This window comes from Crocodylus porosus, unplaced genomic scaffold, assembly GCF_001723895.1.
Source record: "Crocodylus porosus isolate Cpor-Errol unplaced genomic scaffold, CroPor_comp1, whole genome shotgun sequence".
NCBI lineage: Eukaryota > Metazoa > Chordata > Crocodylia > Crocodylidae > Crocodylus > Crocodylus porosus.
In genome coordinates this window covers 57758928-57775250 of record NW_017728931.1, presented here as the reverse complement: position 1 = coordinate 57775250, position 16323 = coordinate 57758928, and the positions used below count along the sequence as shown (strand labels likewise).

The 16323-nt window shown below is 44.3% G+C and overlaps 1 protein-coding gene across 8 annotated transcripts in view; it reads left to right on the top strand.

The window, feature by feature from the left end:
• Nucleotides 1-16323, top strand: part of ANKS1B (ankyrin repeat and sterile alpha motif domain containing 1B) — an 837577-nt gene that overhangs the window by 459822 nt on the left and 361432 nt on the right. For all 8 annotated transcript variants that reach the window (XM_019545115.1, XM_019545114.1, XM_019545113.1 and 5 more), the window contains one exon: nt 920-992. In XM_019545115.1, coding sequence (XP_019400660.1) covers nt 920-992 — 73 coding nt within the window. The remainder of the gene's footprint in view (nt 1-919; nt 993-16323) is intronic.

Below are 16323 nucleotides of genomic sequence, written 5' to 3'. Positions count from 1 at the left end.
GTCACACCTGGTAGTGCTCGAGGGAACAGAGACTCCCCCAATGCCTGCTGGTCCCCCCTGACTGGTTTGTAAATGACCACTAGATCCCACCTTAGTCTTCTCTAGGTTCAGGTCGCTTAGCCACTCGTAGGACCTGCCGTGCTGACTCCTGATCATGCCGGTGGCCCTCCTCTGGACCCTCTCCAAGTTGTCCACATCCCTCCTGAAGTGTGGCGCCCAGAACTGGACGCAGTACTCCAACAGTGTCGCATAGAAGGGGAGGATACTAGTAACTAACATATAAAGGTATCTTGGGATGAACATAAGCAATATGGTCTTATAAACAATAGCATTCCATAGTACAAACAGTTACATTTCCATCTTCTATAAATAGACTTTGAAGAAGAAGATTCAAAATCTGTGCAGTGTTAAATGACCAAGTGAGGTGTAACTTTATGACAAAAGCCAATACTTTTATCCATGAACATTGCTGTTCATATAGTCCACTAATGATGTAGAAACATCATCAAACAAATCTGTCCTTCATAGCAGAAACTATTAAGTTTCTGATTGTCACAAGTTATGTATTTTAATACGTGTGTGTGTGTGTGTATCTTTTTCTCATTTACATTGCATACATTTAAAGTATAGCAAAATATTTTCAAATGCATAGTGCTACAAGCAGAGTTCTAAACAGGAAAGGAACTAAATAGTAAGGCAAAAATGTTAATTTCAAGCTTGTAAGAGAGTATAAAAACATTACAAAATAAAATTCAGGCTACAAAAGTTTAGTGTCCTTTAAAATCTTTCTTTGTGATCTTTTATATTATTCTGTTGTCTTCTCAATAACATTAACAATTCCCTACTTTCTCTACTTGAAAAGTAATAAAATACTACATATGAGTCTCATGAATTATTTTTACTATTTTCTTTCTTACAGATTGATAAAATAATAAGTTCCATAGATGCTGGAATTAACACTGGGCTAGAAGAAATGAATGATCATATTGCAAGTAAGAAAGAACTTTTATTTTCCTTTATAAAAGTTATTATTTAAGGTTTTGATACTATGTAGGAAAATCAGTGCTAGAATTTTGCTAAGTAGCTTAATATGTTGAAATCATGTTATGCATTTTAACACTCACTGCTGGATGCAATTTAGTTTACCTTTGCAAATAGTATATATTTGTTATTTTTAAAAAATTGCTATATTAAACTATTAATGTTTTCTTGTAACCTTAGCAGAGAAAAAGTTCTGCAAATATCTCTGTAATACAACTTTAACTATAACAGGGAAATTGGTCAAAGCTCTGCTGCTTTTGTGGGAACTTAAACACATACAGACAATAGCCAGCAACAGTTTTAAGCATCATGTTATTCAACCCTGCTTGAAGCAACTCTTTGACACAGTTCTAAAAATGGTGTTGACAGCCAAGCTAAGTACAGACGGCAAAAAGCCTGAGGCTGAATCAATTCAGTCTTTGCAGGTTAGTCTAAAATGCAGAGATTAGAATGAGAAACAACTGGACAGAAATGCAGCCATACCTGTAGTGGTTCTGGCCAGAAGCCAGGGGGTATTAGAGCATGGCTCTTTAGCACATAGCCAGCATGAGCTGTATGTTTGCTTCCTCCTCCTGCTGCCCCTGAGGTCTCTGGTATTCAGAGTCTACAATTACAGCAGCAGGACTCTGTAGGTGTTGCTCATCACTTCCTCTTCCTGCTTCCAGGTGTCTCTGAAATTTGTAGTCCACAGTTGCAGCCAGCAGTAAGTTTTTAGCAGGGCAGAGCAGGGTAGCTCTGTATTTGGGGGAAGCAGGGTTTAACGCCCCCCCCTTCCTGACCCCAGGGCCCAGCTGGGATTTGGCAGTTCCTGGGCTAGAAAGCATGCTGGGATGCTGGGGGACTATGATTTAACTTGAACCAGGAAGGGGTCTGGGACAGAAGTTTCATAAAACAGTTTGATCCAAATCAGTTAAGTCTGATACTACATTCTACCAGGTTTATCTTAAACCAGTTTCAGTCATTTTGAAACTAGTTTCTGTGCACTGAACTTCTGTTCTATTACAGGTTTAAACCAGTTTCTGATTACTTAAACCAGTTTATGTGTTTAACTTCTGTTCCTTGCCCCTGTTACTGGTCTAAGCAATGCTATGAATTTTTTTCAGTTTTTCCCTAGTATGTACAAAATGGACAGATCTAAATCATAGCTGGCTTGTTGGTATGTTAGTATACAACTATGGTGTTGAACTAAAAGATCAGAATTTAGAAAAAAAATGTTACTGTATCATTTATGAGGGAGGGGAAGAAATAATGTTGCACAGTTGAGTATTTTAATCTTTATAACAGGACATGGAGCCACATCACAGTTTGAAAATTCCCATTAATTCTTCTGTAATGCAACACTATGCATGGGGTGGAAATTTTGCATCCTGTAATTTAAGTAAAATAAAAATATATAAAAGCTAGTTATTTCAAGGATTGAATCTGGTGCCTAGATTGTAGGAGGTTATTCATCTTATCTACTAGACATAAATAAATTACGCTATTTTTACTTAGAAAAAAAGGAAATCTAAGAAATACAATGTGAAATGACAGACTTGAATGCAAATATAGTTACAAGTAAGTACAGGACACATGCAGATTTGCTTCTAGAAGAAAGGAAGGAGAAACATGGTGGAAAATGCTGCCTAAGTTTTTTCTGTTCCTGAAATTAATAATGCTGTTAAGGGGAACTGTGGGTAGAGAAACTGTAGAATGCAAGGTGGCTTTTTCTTAAATCGTGGTGTGGCTTTGTTTGTCATGATGTTGATGCATATTTTTATATTATGGCAGAAATCTTAGTCAAAACCAGGCCCAAAAGAAAAAGATAATGGCTACAGAAGAGAGGATAATAAAAATAAAACTAATAGGTACAGAGGGCTTCATAGATCAATCCGTGTACAAATACTATCCTCTTTCTTCTTTGGAAGAGTCATTATTTTTCCTCTGAATTGTTAAGATGTATCATATAAGTCTCCTAACAGCTCTTGTCATAGAGTACATGTGCTTTCTGTCTCATCTGTGACTTCTACTATTCCATACATTTTTTTCTTGGCACTCAAACATGACATTTGGTTTTCCAGGTCTTTCAATTGGTAAGTGTTCTATTCTTTTTTTTCACTCTCCTTTTGCAGAACAGCTCCTTGTGAATCTCAACTTCTTTTCTTCTGATTCACCTAACTTTGTTTTTTTACCACTTTGTCATTCCTTGTCAGTGGATACTATCCTTTGATGTTTTGCTATCAGAAAAATCAGAAATCTACAAATAGACCAAAGCTACATTTTTAACTCTGATCTTTAATGCATACAAATACCTCGTTAAAGAAGCATCTCTCTAATGGAGCTGACTATAGGCAGCATCATAATTATATTTTTCACTTTTCGTTCTTATATACCCTGTTGCAATAAACTACAGCCCAGGCAGTAAATGAAGGAAAACCCATGATGATTACCAAAGACCCTGAGTTTTACAGTAATACATCAAACTGTGACCTGGTAGTAAATTCTGGAAAATGAACCAGCACCTATCATGCCTTGATTGAGTTCCACAATAGATTACATCAGGGGATGCCCTCTCCTGTAAGAAACACACCTTGAAAAGTCTTTAGGTATATAGTTACACTTTAAAATAGGCAAAAAAAATTTCTGTGACTTCTTTGCATCTTCAGGAATGGTCCTTTCTTGTGCTGTATTCAAGAAATAATATAAAGTAAAAAAAATCCTAAGAAAACGACCACCTTGCCTTCATGTTTCTAAGGCAGGGAGGAAAAAAATTGCAGAGTAATCCTGTATATCTAACATCATACATAAAATGGGCAAAATCTCATTGTGGAATTAAACAATTCTTATTGCATACAGGAAACCCTCGCTATTCGTGGATTCCGCATTTGCTGTTTCAAAAATTCACAAATGCTGAACCCGCATTTTAAATACATTTTATGCAGTTACAGGACATCTTAGTGAACTCCGCATTTGCTGCTGCTGGGCTCCCGCCACCACCGCTGGCCTCCCACCACCACTGCTCAGCTCATGCTGCCACTGCTAGGCTCCCACCGGAGCTGTGTCCCCATCTCCCATCAGCTGCCGGGGGCACTGCATTCATGAACATAGTGCCTTATTCATGGATTTTGCCATTCATGGGAGATATGAGAACGTATCCCCTGCGAATGGTGAGGGTCACCTGTACTTTAACATTCTGAATTATTTTCTATAGGCAGCTGATATAATTCTGTATCTACTTCCTGTAATGAAAAAAAGTTTTATCATTATTATTACTCTTTTTAGTACTGTAGAATCAATACAGCTAAGAGACTAAGATGAATTCTACTCCTTTTGGGGCCTAATTGAGAATTCTTCCTTTAATTTCAATCTTTTAAAATTGTCTGTAAATCCACTGAAGAGTGCATAAAATTAATTAGGCATGTCAGTTGGAGACACTTGAGTTGCAAATACAAATGAAGACTAGAACTTAAACTGGTGAAGTTTGTTAATGCCTGGTGGTAAGTTAGAAAGAATTCAGCTTCAATTTCTGGTTGAGTTTTAAACACTGACAACAATTTAAAAAAATACTAAGGTAATTTTATCAGAACTTCTTGGGGAAAAAAAGAAACACAGACTCCTTACTTCATACACCATTGTTATATTCCTTGTTAAGGATGGAACTGTACTTTGTGAGTATACTTTAGGAAGAAAGGTGTGCTCATATTTTAGAATCCCAGAAGAGTAGGGCTGGAAGAGATCTCAGGGAGTCATCTAGTTTAGCTCTCTGTTTAAGGCAGGGTCATCCTAGACAAGAGGTTGTCTAAGTTGCTCTTAAAAACTTTCACCACCTCCCTGAGTAGCCTGTTCTAGTGCTTAACCACTGGGAAGTAAGAGATTTTTTTCTAATATCTAAGCTAAATTTCCCATCTTGCAATTTAACATCATTACTCTTTGCAAAAAAGTCTATTACCATTCTCTTCATAACCACCGTTCCGATATTTGAAGACTGTTAATACCTCTTCCCTTGGTCTTCTCTAATCTAATCCCAGTTCTTCCAATTTTTTTTGTCATGTTTCCTAGACTTCTAATCATTTTTGTTATTCCCTGATTGACTCTTCCCAATTTATCCATGTCTATCTTGAAGTCCATTGCCCAGAACAGAACACCAGGTAAAATCATACCAGGTGCCATGTACAGCATAGAAGAATTGTTTCTCTTGCCTTGCAAATGACATTCTTGTTAATGCAGCCCAGCATGCTATTGTTGGGGAGGAGGGGGTTCTTTTTAATAAGGCAGTGTGGTATTGCCAATTTTGTAAAACAAAAGTATACTGTTGGCTTGTTCAGCTTTTGATACTTATCCTGTCCACTGTGAACACAGACAACAATTGATCATTATTCTCTTTATATCAACCCGTTTTTGCTTTTGAAGACTATTGCCAAACTTCAGTCTTCTCTTCTTTAGAGTAAATAATTCTAATTATTTCATCCTTTCCACATGTCTACTTTTCTAAGCTTTTATTCAGTTTTCTTGCTCTTCTCTGCCCTTTCCCATTTGTTCACAGCTGTCAAAATGCATTGCTTAGAACTGACCACAGTAGTCAAGTGACGGTTTAAATGACTAACACTTTGGAGGATATTATTAGGATTCAGAATAACCTTGTTAAACTGTAAAATGGTGCAAAATTAATTGAATGAAATTCAGTAACTATGAGTGCAAAGCCCTGTACTTAGAGTAGAACAATCCCATGCACAAATATGCACCACAGAATGATTTACTAGGATGCAGCAGGTCAGAAAAACACCTGAGATTTATAGTGGTTTCTATATAATAGACAAGACAACAAGCAGTCGGCTTAAATTGCAACGAACAGTGGCAATGCATATGTGGTGCATGGGGGTGCACGTGCAACCCCTGACAGGCAGCGCTCACTGCTTAGGTGATGGGCAGGGGGGCAGGCGGGAGCACCAGTGCTCACCCTGTGAGCACCAGCCGGGGACTGGGGACACCAAGTGAAGCACTGCTAGCACATCTGGGAGCGTCACTGTCACTTCCCGGTCAGCAAGATCGACTGTAGGGGAACACTCCCCACCCCCCCATTCAACATGATCAGTTGCAGGGGACCCCCCCGTTCCCAGTCACTGACTGGCCACTGGGGGGGGGCATATGCCCCTTCTGACTCAGGTGGCACCAGTCGCCCATGGCAACAAGGGAGATTTAGGTTAGATATTAGGAAGAACTTCTTAAATATCAAAGTCAATAATCACTGTAACAGTTACCTAAAGAGTAATTGGAGTCATTGGAAGTTTTTAATTGCAGGTTGGACAAATATTTGTTGTGGATAGTTTTAATAGTGATATTCCTTCCTTAAGCAGGAGACTGGACTAGTGACCCCTTTGGCTGTGTATAGACATTTGTGGAGGTTAGAGTGAGTTAAAAATAGCCATCCTATCTGAGGTATGTCAGATGGGTGGGCTAATGGAGGAAAGAATTGTGGGATCAGGGGGGCAGGTGTGGTTCATGGGGAGGAGTAGGGGGCAGGCAGGTCCACAGGAGAATGGGGGAGAGGGGAGAACAGGGTCTGCAGGGAGGATCAGGTGATTGTGGGGACAAGGCAGGATCCACAGGGAGTTGGTGGGGTCTGCAATGTTTGGCAAGATCAGGGGTACTTGCAGGATCTGTGGGGAGGCTTAGAGGGATGGGGGGTTCTCACTCCTGCCCCTCATGACCTGGGCTCTTTTTAGCCTCTCAACCCACCAAGATGAACAACCTCACCCCAGCTGACCTACCTTCCAGCCCCTATGCCTCCCCTCACTGGGACTTACTTCCTCAGCTCCTAGCATTGGCAAACACTGATAAAAATGGCACTGGGAGTGGCTTGTGGGACTGGGGTTTGGTGGGCTGGGGGTGGGGGCTGCTGGCTGGTCCATATGGAGGGAGTTTTTCATCTCGGGGTGAGGTGGCAGGGGATGGGGGACAGGACTAAAAATTGCCTGGTGCCAAGGGGACAGGTAGGAAGAGTGTAGCTCTGGTCCTGCGGCCAGCAGCTGGGCTTTCCCACCTGTGGGCCTATGTTGGGGACTGTATGGAAGTTTAAGACTGATTTAACTGTCTAAAAATGACCAACTTGATCTAAGTTAGCCTACCTCAGATGTAGTGTTAACTTAGATTGGGTCAGCCATTTTTAGACTGATCTAACCTTCCTGGAACTTCTCTACAGTTTGCACTTACATGCAACTAACAAAGGATCTAAGTGTAAGGTCTGCATGTGGGTGAACTAAGTTAGATCGGGTGACCATTTTTAATATGCTCTAACTTCCCCCTGACCTCTCTGAAAGTCTGTATGGAGCCATAAGGTCCCTTTCAGGTTTCTTATTATTTCATGAGTTATATCAGTAGCACACCCAGCTCACAAATCAGGGGATGCACAAATAGAGAAGCAAACACCTTCGAATTCCTTTTTTCTTTCCCATGCCCCATACTGAGCACAGCTCAGCCAAAGATGAGAATCAGGTCTAAATTTATAAAGGAAAGGGTATGTAATGTTCCATATACTTTAATTTTATATGATTCACCAACTTCTTGTATTTATCAAGTTGAGAAATGGTGATTAATTTTATTTAATGGTATGTGTCGGATAGTTAGAGAGAGAGAGAGAGACTGAAAAAGTCAATTAGTATTTAGAATTCACTGTATAACTGAGAAATATTTCATGACCATCAGATCGTTTGTTTGAAACCAGTTGAATTATTAAGCATTATTTTAGGAAACATCAAATAATCTCTTGTCTAACTACCTCAGTTAATAAATATTAAAAAGTCAATGTCAAAGATGAAATGGTATGTGAAATGGCACACTACATCTTCATTTATATTCATTTTAAGTTTATTTCATGCTATGTCATAGTATCTTTAGCATAATATGCAAGTGAAGACAGCAATGAATGAAATTTACACATTTATACCTGTCCTAAAAAGATGAACATTCTATTCATATTGCATACTGTCTAAATTTAAGGGAATGATATTTTTGTGGATGAAATGTGTCTTGTATTGATAAAAGAATAGTGAAATACATGTATGTGTATATTTAGACTGTGATAACTATTAGGATAACATGAGTTGACTGCAACCAATCTAAAGTTGGAATGTAGTCATCTGAACAGCTGGGGGTTTTTCCTGGCAGATTAGATACATAGATTTGATTAGCAATATACATTCTACAAAGTATTTAGAAAAGCTAGTAAGCTTAAATATCAGCCATATGCACTTCCCAGTAAGAAATAAATAAAGTTCAATTTAACATTTTCTTTTACCTAATTTATAAACACATTTTCCTCATAACATTTTTCTTTCAAGGAATATAGAAATATGTTTCTAGATAAGTGAAAGACATTTGCAAGAGCCACAAATGTAGAATACATTCGAGATCTTGGTGGTATTTTCATATTTAACTAAACTGTGATTCTTCTTTAAGTGCTTTCCCATATATGTACTCCAATATTGATGTCCCTGCACCTAGTTGGATGGAAATTTTCGGCTAGAAGTATCTATTGGGGCCATGGTTGTGTCATTTTTCAAGAGCAGGAAACTGCAACCAGTATTTTTGCATCTCCATGCATTGTCTGATTCTCTGTGTACACTGTGTAGTCTTTTCTTTGTGTGTAAATCAGTGATTCTCAAAACAGAATGTTGAGGCACCTCAGTTGACTTCGGATCCTTTTGGTGGTACCATGCAGTGTTAGCACTGTTAAGTGTGCAAACATGATTTAAAAAAATAAACACAGGATTTAAAATAGGAATCCATGGTGCCAGAAACCTGTTGTGGTCCTCTTGCATTCTTTGCAACAGAATTGTTCTACCATTTTTCTGTTGTCAAAAAATGAGTAAAAAATAAGAGCTGACATTTTCTGAGGGATGACTTGAGCCTAAAAATGTTGAGAACTGTTGGTGTAAATAGTTAAAAATAGTTAGATACAGAGTAAATAGTTAATGACTTACAATATTTAGGCTAGGGGCAGACATTTGAAAAGCTGGAACCTGAATTGGTTCAATCTTTGCAGGTTAGTCCACTTGGGGCAAGGGGAGCTTCCTTCAGCCCAGCCTCTTCAGCCCAGCTCAGGTTGAAGTGACTGGGCTAAAGGAAGCTCCCCCTGCCCCAAGCAGGGCTGTGCGGTGTGACAGGAGCAGGAGCCACAGCTGGAGGGGAGGGGGAAAAAACAGCCCTGCCAGACCTAGTGGCATCTTCCCAGTGCACAGAGCTCTGACTGTAGCCCCCAGGCACCTTCCACTCAGATGCCTTCTGCCAAGATGTCTGGGAGGTGGACCCAGAGCTCCACATGCTTCTGAAGCTTGTGCCCCCCACCCCACCAAGTGGTGTGGCATGGCTGCAACAGCAGCAGCTGGAAGCAAGGGGGGTAGAACAGCCCCCCTGGCCCTGGCCAGCCTGCAGCTGGTTGTGCACTTGCAGCCCTGGGTGCTGCATAGGACAGGAGGTGCAGTGGCAGCTGAGGGGCTTGGTGGCACTGGTGCCTCCTAGCTGGCCCAGGAAGTCCGCTCCCCAGCCACCCCTCACCTGTGCTGCAAAGCCAGGTTGTTGTGCAGCCACAGCAGGCTGGGGAGGGCCCTGCCCTGATGGGCCATCCCCATGTGGCCCTTCCCAGGCATCTAGGGCTCCATGACAGCCCTGCCTGGCTTGGTCACAGGGAGCCATGCAGCCCCTGTGGCTGTAGCCTGAGCTGCAGTCCACTAGGAAGGACCTGGCCCTGCTGGCCTAGCCTAGGCTGTCCCCTTTGCCTACACCCTCAGCAGCACTCACAGGCCAGCTCAACTCAGCCCTGCAGCCCCAGCCACTGGAAAAACAGGTGGATAGTGGGAGCCATTCCCGTTGACTCTGGCTATGCTCCCTCCCTTGTCACTGGAGTGGGGGGGTGGCAGGAATGACTGAGAGGGTCTGCAGTCCCCTTGTAGGGGAGGCGGGGAAATAAACCTCCTCCCTGCTCCCTTTTCAAGGCAACCAAAAGAGAAGGAATAATTTGCAAAAAATTCTTTTGGAAATATTTCGGTATTTTTACTCCAACCCTGAATCCTAGAAGTAGAAAGTTCCAAGAATACATCATGCAAAAATGTTACTGCCTCACATTTTCCTGGGAATGAGGTTTCTGTTTTGAAAGAGTTGTCCTCTTTGTCTAGGGTTATTGAACAAAGAAAGAACATAGATATCAGGATCCTTCTAGATGTTCAGATAAAGGAGTGATAGATCTGACATGCAATTGCCAAAATTGCACCTCCCATCATGCCACATGTGCATGACAGAAGGCATGATTGTGGGATCCAACAGCAGATGGGATTTGCAGCCATGGCAGCACCTCACAGCTGCTGGGACCAAGAATCCCCACAGCTGGTAGGATTTTGTGTTCCGGGAGCACTCCATGGGCCCCTTTCTAGGCTCCACCCCCCCCCCCCGCCCCTTACTATCAGACCTTGCTCTCCCTGCACACATGGAACTGAGGGGCAAAATTGAAAACAGACTTTGAAATTCACATGCCTGTAGAAACTTGCATTTAGGCAAATTATTAGAAGTTCATATAGACTTAGTTCATCCAGAATTGATGCAGGTTACCTTTTTTCAAATTGCTGCAAGCTTTAACTCAGGTACACCATAAACACACCTTTAAACAGCAATTTCTTACCTATTTATATATAGTATTGTGACAGGAGGCAGTCCCAGGGCTGTTCCTATTACCAGCCCACCCACCTGTCACGTGGGCAGACTGCCCTTGTCTCACCTGCCATGTCTTTGATAGAATGAATAAGTTGGTTCTAAGGCAGGAGGCATTTACACTCTAACACCCAGGGTGTACTGCAGTACTCCAGCCTCCCCTTATCATGCCCCAAATCTCATAGATGTTATATTACTTTCTGTCACTTCTGAGTGCCTCTGGTGCTAGGGTTCCCTGTGCCCCCGTAGCTGCACCCCTCTCTGGTGCTAGGGCTCTCTCTGCACCACTGTAGCTGCATCCCATGGGAGCCTTTCTCTGTGCCTCACTAAGCTCTACCCAGATTGGATGCCTCTTTCTCCAGGCACTAATGAGGCCTCCAAGTCTCCCCTTATAGCATCATCCCTGTCCTCCGGTATAAACATAAACACAAGCATATGCCCCTAAGCTATAACTTAAACATTATCACTGACAACATCACTATGCCCCCTTAAGGGGCAAACTTCTACCCTTAGGACAAAATTCTCCCTAGCCTACATACTTAGGAGGCTCCTAAACTCTTGTAGCACTTGAGTAGCAAAGCAGGCAGCACCACATCTCAGGTAGCTTCCTCACGCAGGAGCTCCTTCCCTGGCAGTTGCCAGAGAGAGTGTGTCCCTGCCAGCTACAGCCCTGGGCTCATATGTCCTGAGACCCTTCTTCCAGTCATGTGATGCCTGCAGGTGCTGCCCAATTACCCCTTAGGCTGTTTTCCCAGCAACCCACAGCTGGGAAGCTCTGCTTAGCCTGCAGAGCTCCCTGGCCAAGCTGCTTCATGCTTAAAGGAACAGGCGTATCTTAGTGCCCTGCTACAAGTATAAACTATGAATGATATTAGTCCAAAGCCAGAAAGCTCATGATTTACCATATAGTTCATTGGGCTGGGCCCCAGCAGAGTCAACAGTGTTTAAAGCCATGGTGACTCTATAGCTCAGAACTGCTCAGTATTTTTATATACTCCAGATATCCCCCATGAAGGATCCATGTGCTAATCAACTCCCCCCCACACACACATACACACTCATGAAGGGACGTGGTTTTCTTTTCATGAGTCCTGGGATCCTCTAAAAATGTATATGCAAGTGATGCACAAGGTAACATGGTCTGGCTCCACCTCATGGAGGGCAGGGCTACATTAATCAGGCTTGAGAGAGGAGGTGACAGTGGGATTCTAAATGACCTGTTTGTGGCCCAATTTGGTGATGTTTACCAGAAGTTTAAGGCTGGTAAACAAACAGGAATCATTAGAAATGGGAAAGAGAAATGCAACTTAACTGTGGGAATGAAGAGGAAATCAAAATGTGTTCAATACGGTGGCTCACTATGACTTAAAAAAGAGTTGGCAATGAGGGGGAAATGACACAATGGGGACTGTCATATATTTATATCTTATTCGGATGGGCTTCACTACCTGGCAGGGGAAGCAGCGTGACCACGTAGGCGAGCTCCCCAGGGTAATTGTCTCAGATATGTCCTCCATAGGAGGTCTATATTGAGCAGATTCTTTTTGGTATTGGGTGGTGGAACCGGAGCGTGCTCCATCCACTCCATGCATTGACCTGGTATTGCAGTGCTTCCAGGACCGGTGCAAAAAAACAGAAAAAAAAAAAAAAATCTTTCTGGTAGGTTGTTTCTCGACCTCTTGTGGGCTAAGATGAAGTGTAGGAAGTATCTGAAGACCTGGACTAAAGAGTCTGGAATGGAGGATGCTTGTCTGTAGTATCAGGGGTCATCCAAATACCAAGATCTCTGGGCTTGGGCCTGCATGTAGGGTAGGATGCCTGCCTATGGATTTGGGAGTATCTAAAGTCCCAGGATGAGAGCCTGGGATGGAGGATACTCACTGGTTGTAGTCCCATACATGGCATTTAGAATGATTCAGTTCTGCCTGCTCATTCAACATGGTTTTTGGAACAATTGGGTTCTGCTCAATCAATATGATTTGGAACTGATTTGACCTGGAACACAAATTATATTCATTAAAAAAAAAATCATGTTTGCCCAATATGGGCCATAGTCATGCTCAGTGTTGGCTGCATTTAATCAGCTTCATAGCTGGTTTCCATTACTCAGCACATCTTGCTTTTGGCAGCAGTTTAATGATAGTGTATTTAATGAGGTTTCCTTGTATGTAAGTATAAGATGAGGACCTTTTTTCACCATGCTGATTGTGGGGTGGGGGGCAAACCTTCTTATTTGTGAGTAAATATGGTAAACAAACACTTTAAAAAAATGACACTGATTCAAACAACCAAACCATAGGATTTGTAAGAGCCATTATGGAGTCCACATTGATAATATTGTATTGTCACCAGTGAAGTTCCAGGAATTGTTTGATCCATCTATCCCAAGGCAGGCAATTATTTTGGGCGTAAGGCCGTTTAGCAAGTTTTGACAAGCTGTTGAGGGCTGCATGGGTAACCCTGCACCTTGACAGGTGCCTCACCCCCCTGTTTGCCATCTTGGGACTGGCAATCCCACCCCTGACCTCTGACCCTTGCCACTGGCAGTCCCTCCCCTTCCCTTTGGAAGTACTCCTTTGGAGAAGAGGGTTTTTGCTATCTTAGGACTGGGAAAAAGAACAAATTATGTACTAAAAATCAAATACCCATAATATTATATTTTAATTCAATTAAAAATATATTTTTGTCCTGATACCTGTGTTTGTACTTTATATGTAGAAGTGATTGCATAATAGCTCGAAGTGTAGTCTTACTCTTGTATAGTGTATGGGGTGTGCAGCAGTGCTGGGGGGTGTGGGTGGCTGGTTGGATGTGGGGTTTGTGGGGAGCTGCAGATGTGTGTACATATGCGTGATATTTGTGGGAAGTGTGATTATGTCTGGAGGAGGGTGTGGCTGTGGGGTTTGCAGGAAGGGTTGCAAGGGGGGAGCCAGCCAGGCACTTGCTGCCCCAAACCTCAGGGCCACATTTGTGCTCCGGCAGCTCCTGCTACTGCCAGGAGGCTGGGGGCTGCCAGGGAAGGGCCTGTCAGGCTTGGGAGGCAGTGCAGGGGGCTCCTGGAGTCACTGGCACAAGTTGGTGGGGATGTGGCCCGGGACATGGGAAGCCCAAGGAGGTGATGCAGAACTTGCATCGCATGCCTGAGGCTTGGGGTAGCAAAGGCTTGGCTGCTGTCCTGCTATGGGTGGCCTGGGGGTTGCCACTGCTATGGGTGGCCTGGGGGCTGCCACCACCCCAGGGGGAAGGCCCAGCCCCCCCACCCCATGGGCCCGGTGTCCTAACAGCAGCTTGCCCCCTGGCCCTGGAACAGGCAGGGAGGCTGCGCCAGGAGCCAGAGCAGAGCCGCAGCTGCTTTTCTGCTTTAGAAGCTCCTGCAGCTTCCAGGAGGCCAGGGGCCCTGGGGAAGCCCCTGACTGGCCCTGGGGACAGTGCAGAAGGCCACCTGAGCCCACTGGGGCCAGCATGTGGCCCGGGATGCAGGAAGTCCAGGGATGCATCACAGAAGTTGCATCCTGCGCTTGCAGCTTGGAATGGCAATGGCCTGGCTTCCCCCCCCAACATGGATGTCCCCAGCAGGTGTCGCCACCCTGGAGGGAAGGCCTGCCCCACCACCCTACAGCGGCCCAGTGGCCTGGCAGCAGCTTTCCCCCCCCCAGCCCCAGGACGGGTGGGAGACTGTACCAGGAGCCGGGGCAGAGCCGCAGCTGCTTTTTTCCATCCTGCTCCCCAGGCTGAGACCCTGCCAGGCCATGCCATCCCCAGCAGCCTTGGGAGGTGACCTGTACTACCCCCAGGGCTGGCCAGGAGCTTCCCCAGGGTCCCTGGGCTTCTTGTGGCTGCAGGAACTTCTGCAGCAGAAAAGCAGGCATGGATCCACTCCTGCTCCTGTCGCAGCCTCCCTGCCTTTCCTGGGGCCAGGGAGCAAGCTGCTGCTGGACCCCTGTGGGGTGGGGGGGCTGGGCCCTCCTCCCCGGGTGGCAGCATGCACCAGAGCCTCCCATGTGGGGGGCAGCTGGGTCATTGTTGCTCCAAGCCTCAGGCACAGGATGGAAGTTCTACGCTGCCTCCCTGTACCCCGGGCCATGTCCCTGCTGGGTCATGCCACCCCCAGCAGTCCCAGGCACAACCCGTGCTGCCCCCATGGCTGGACAGGGGGGTTGGGAGCCAGCAACAGCTAGGCAGTGCCCCAAGGCCAGTGCCAGCAGAGCGCAGAGCAGGGTGGCAGGAGCCCAGGGTGCAGCTGCCTGGGCTTTATGGAGCTGGGCTGGGCTTCCCCAGCAGGGAGAGAGGGGAGCCACCCTGATCTGGGATCTGCCAGCACTGGCTCCTGTGCACCCACTCACTCCCAACCCCCCGCCTCAGCCCTGTGGCCAGACAGGGACCGGCATGCCCCCTGACTCCCTCTTACCTGAGGTTCCCGCTCTGGCCCAATCGGGAACAGCCTCATGGTCCCTCCTGCTGTAGGGACAGGGCAGGGCAGGCCCTGCTTTTCCCAGGGCCTGCTGTGGCTTCCGCTGGGTCCTACTGCCCCTGGTTCCTGTCACTTTTGACTGGAACCAGAGGCAAATAAATAATTTTTTAAAAATTTCTAGGGGCCCGCAGGCCAGACAGAATGGCCTCATGGGTCTGACCCAACCCATGGGCTGGATTTTGCCCACCCCTGATCTATCCACATATAAGGTAATCTTCAGACATCTGTGAGAACTTGCCTTAGTCTGCTAAGCCAGACAGCTTTATGCATCTCTATGACTCAGGACGCCAGACTTTACCTTAATTACATGCAAGAGTGTTTGAAATCTGTCACCCAAGCAAACATCATCATAGCATATTCTCCACCGCACATTTCTGGCACCTGCACTCAGTAAAGTAGCGGATGGACAGTTTTCAGAGGTACCGTTCTTTTCTTTTCAAATTTCTCACATATTGGTGATAGATGCTTTTATGCTAGGATAGAAGGCTCCTTTGATTTCTGGACACAAAGTACTTGAACTCCTTATGAAGCAAGACTACATATAAATATTCCAGAATGAAAAAATATTTGTTGAGTGTGCTTAGAATTTTTTCTGGTTCTAAAAGATATAGTAATTCAAATCAAGTGAGGCAAGATCATTCAGCTACATTAGTAAGATGAATATCTTCCTAACTTTTCCATCAATCATGGAAATTGCCTCAAAGACTGTTCATCTATTGAGTAATACAAAGTGTTCTGAGAGATCACTTCAGCAGACACTTTGTAAGTAATGACTAGTGATCTATAAATGATGCGATTCAGAGGGTATTTATTATTTCAATCATAGACTACTTGCCACCAAAGCAGACAAAAAGTGTCATTACTTCTGATCAGTGGGAAAGTCTTTGCACATGTATTCCCAATTGCATGTTCCCTGGGCTTCCAGTGTGTACATGAGGCAATATCATTAATCCCCCATGTTCTCAGGAAGTTCAGTAGTACTCAGCCAGAATGATGCACTCAATACTGGCTGAGGTACTCAAAACTGAACAGTGATATATTTAACTTTACAGCTACATGCAGTACTGTGGAACAACCAAGGCCTTTATCCCAATCCACTCACCCTACACAGTGCAGTGTAGATGTTAGCTGTC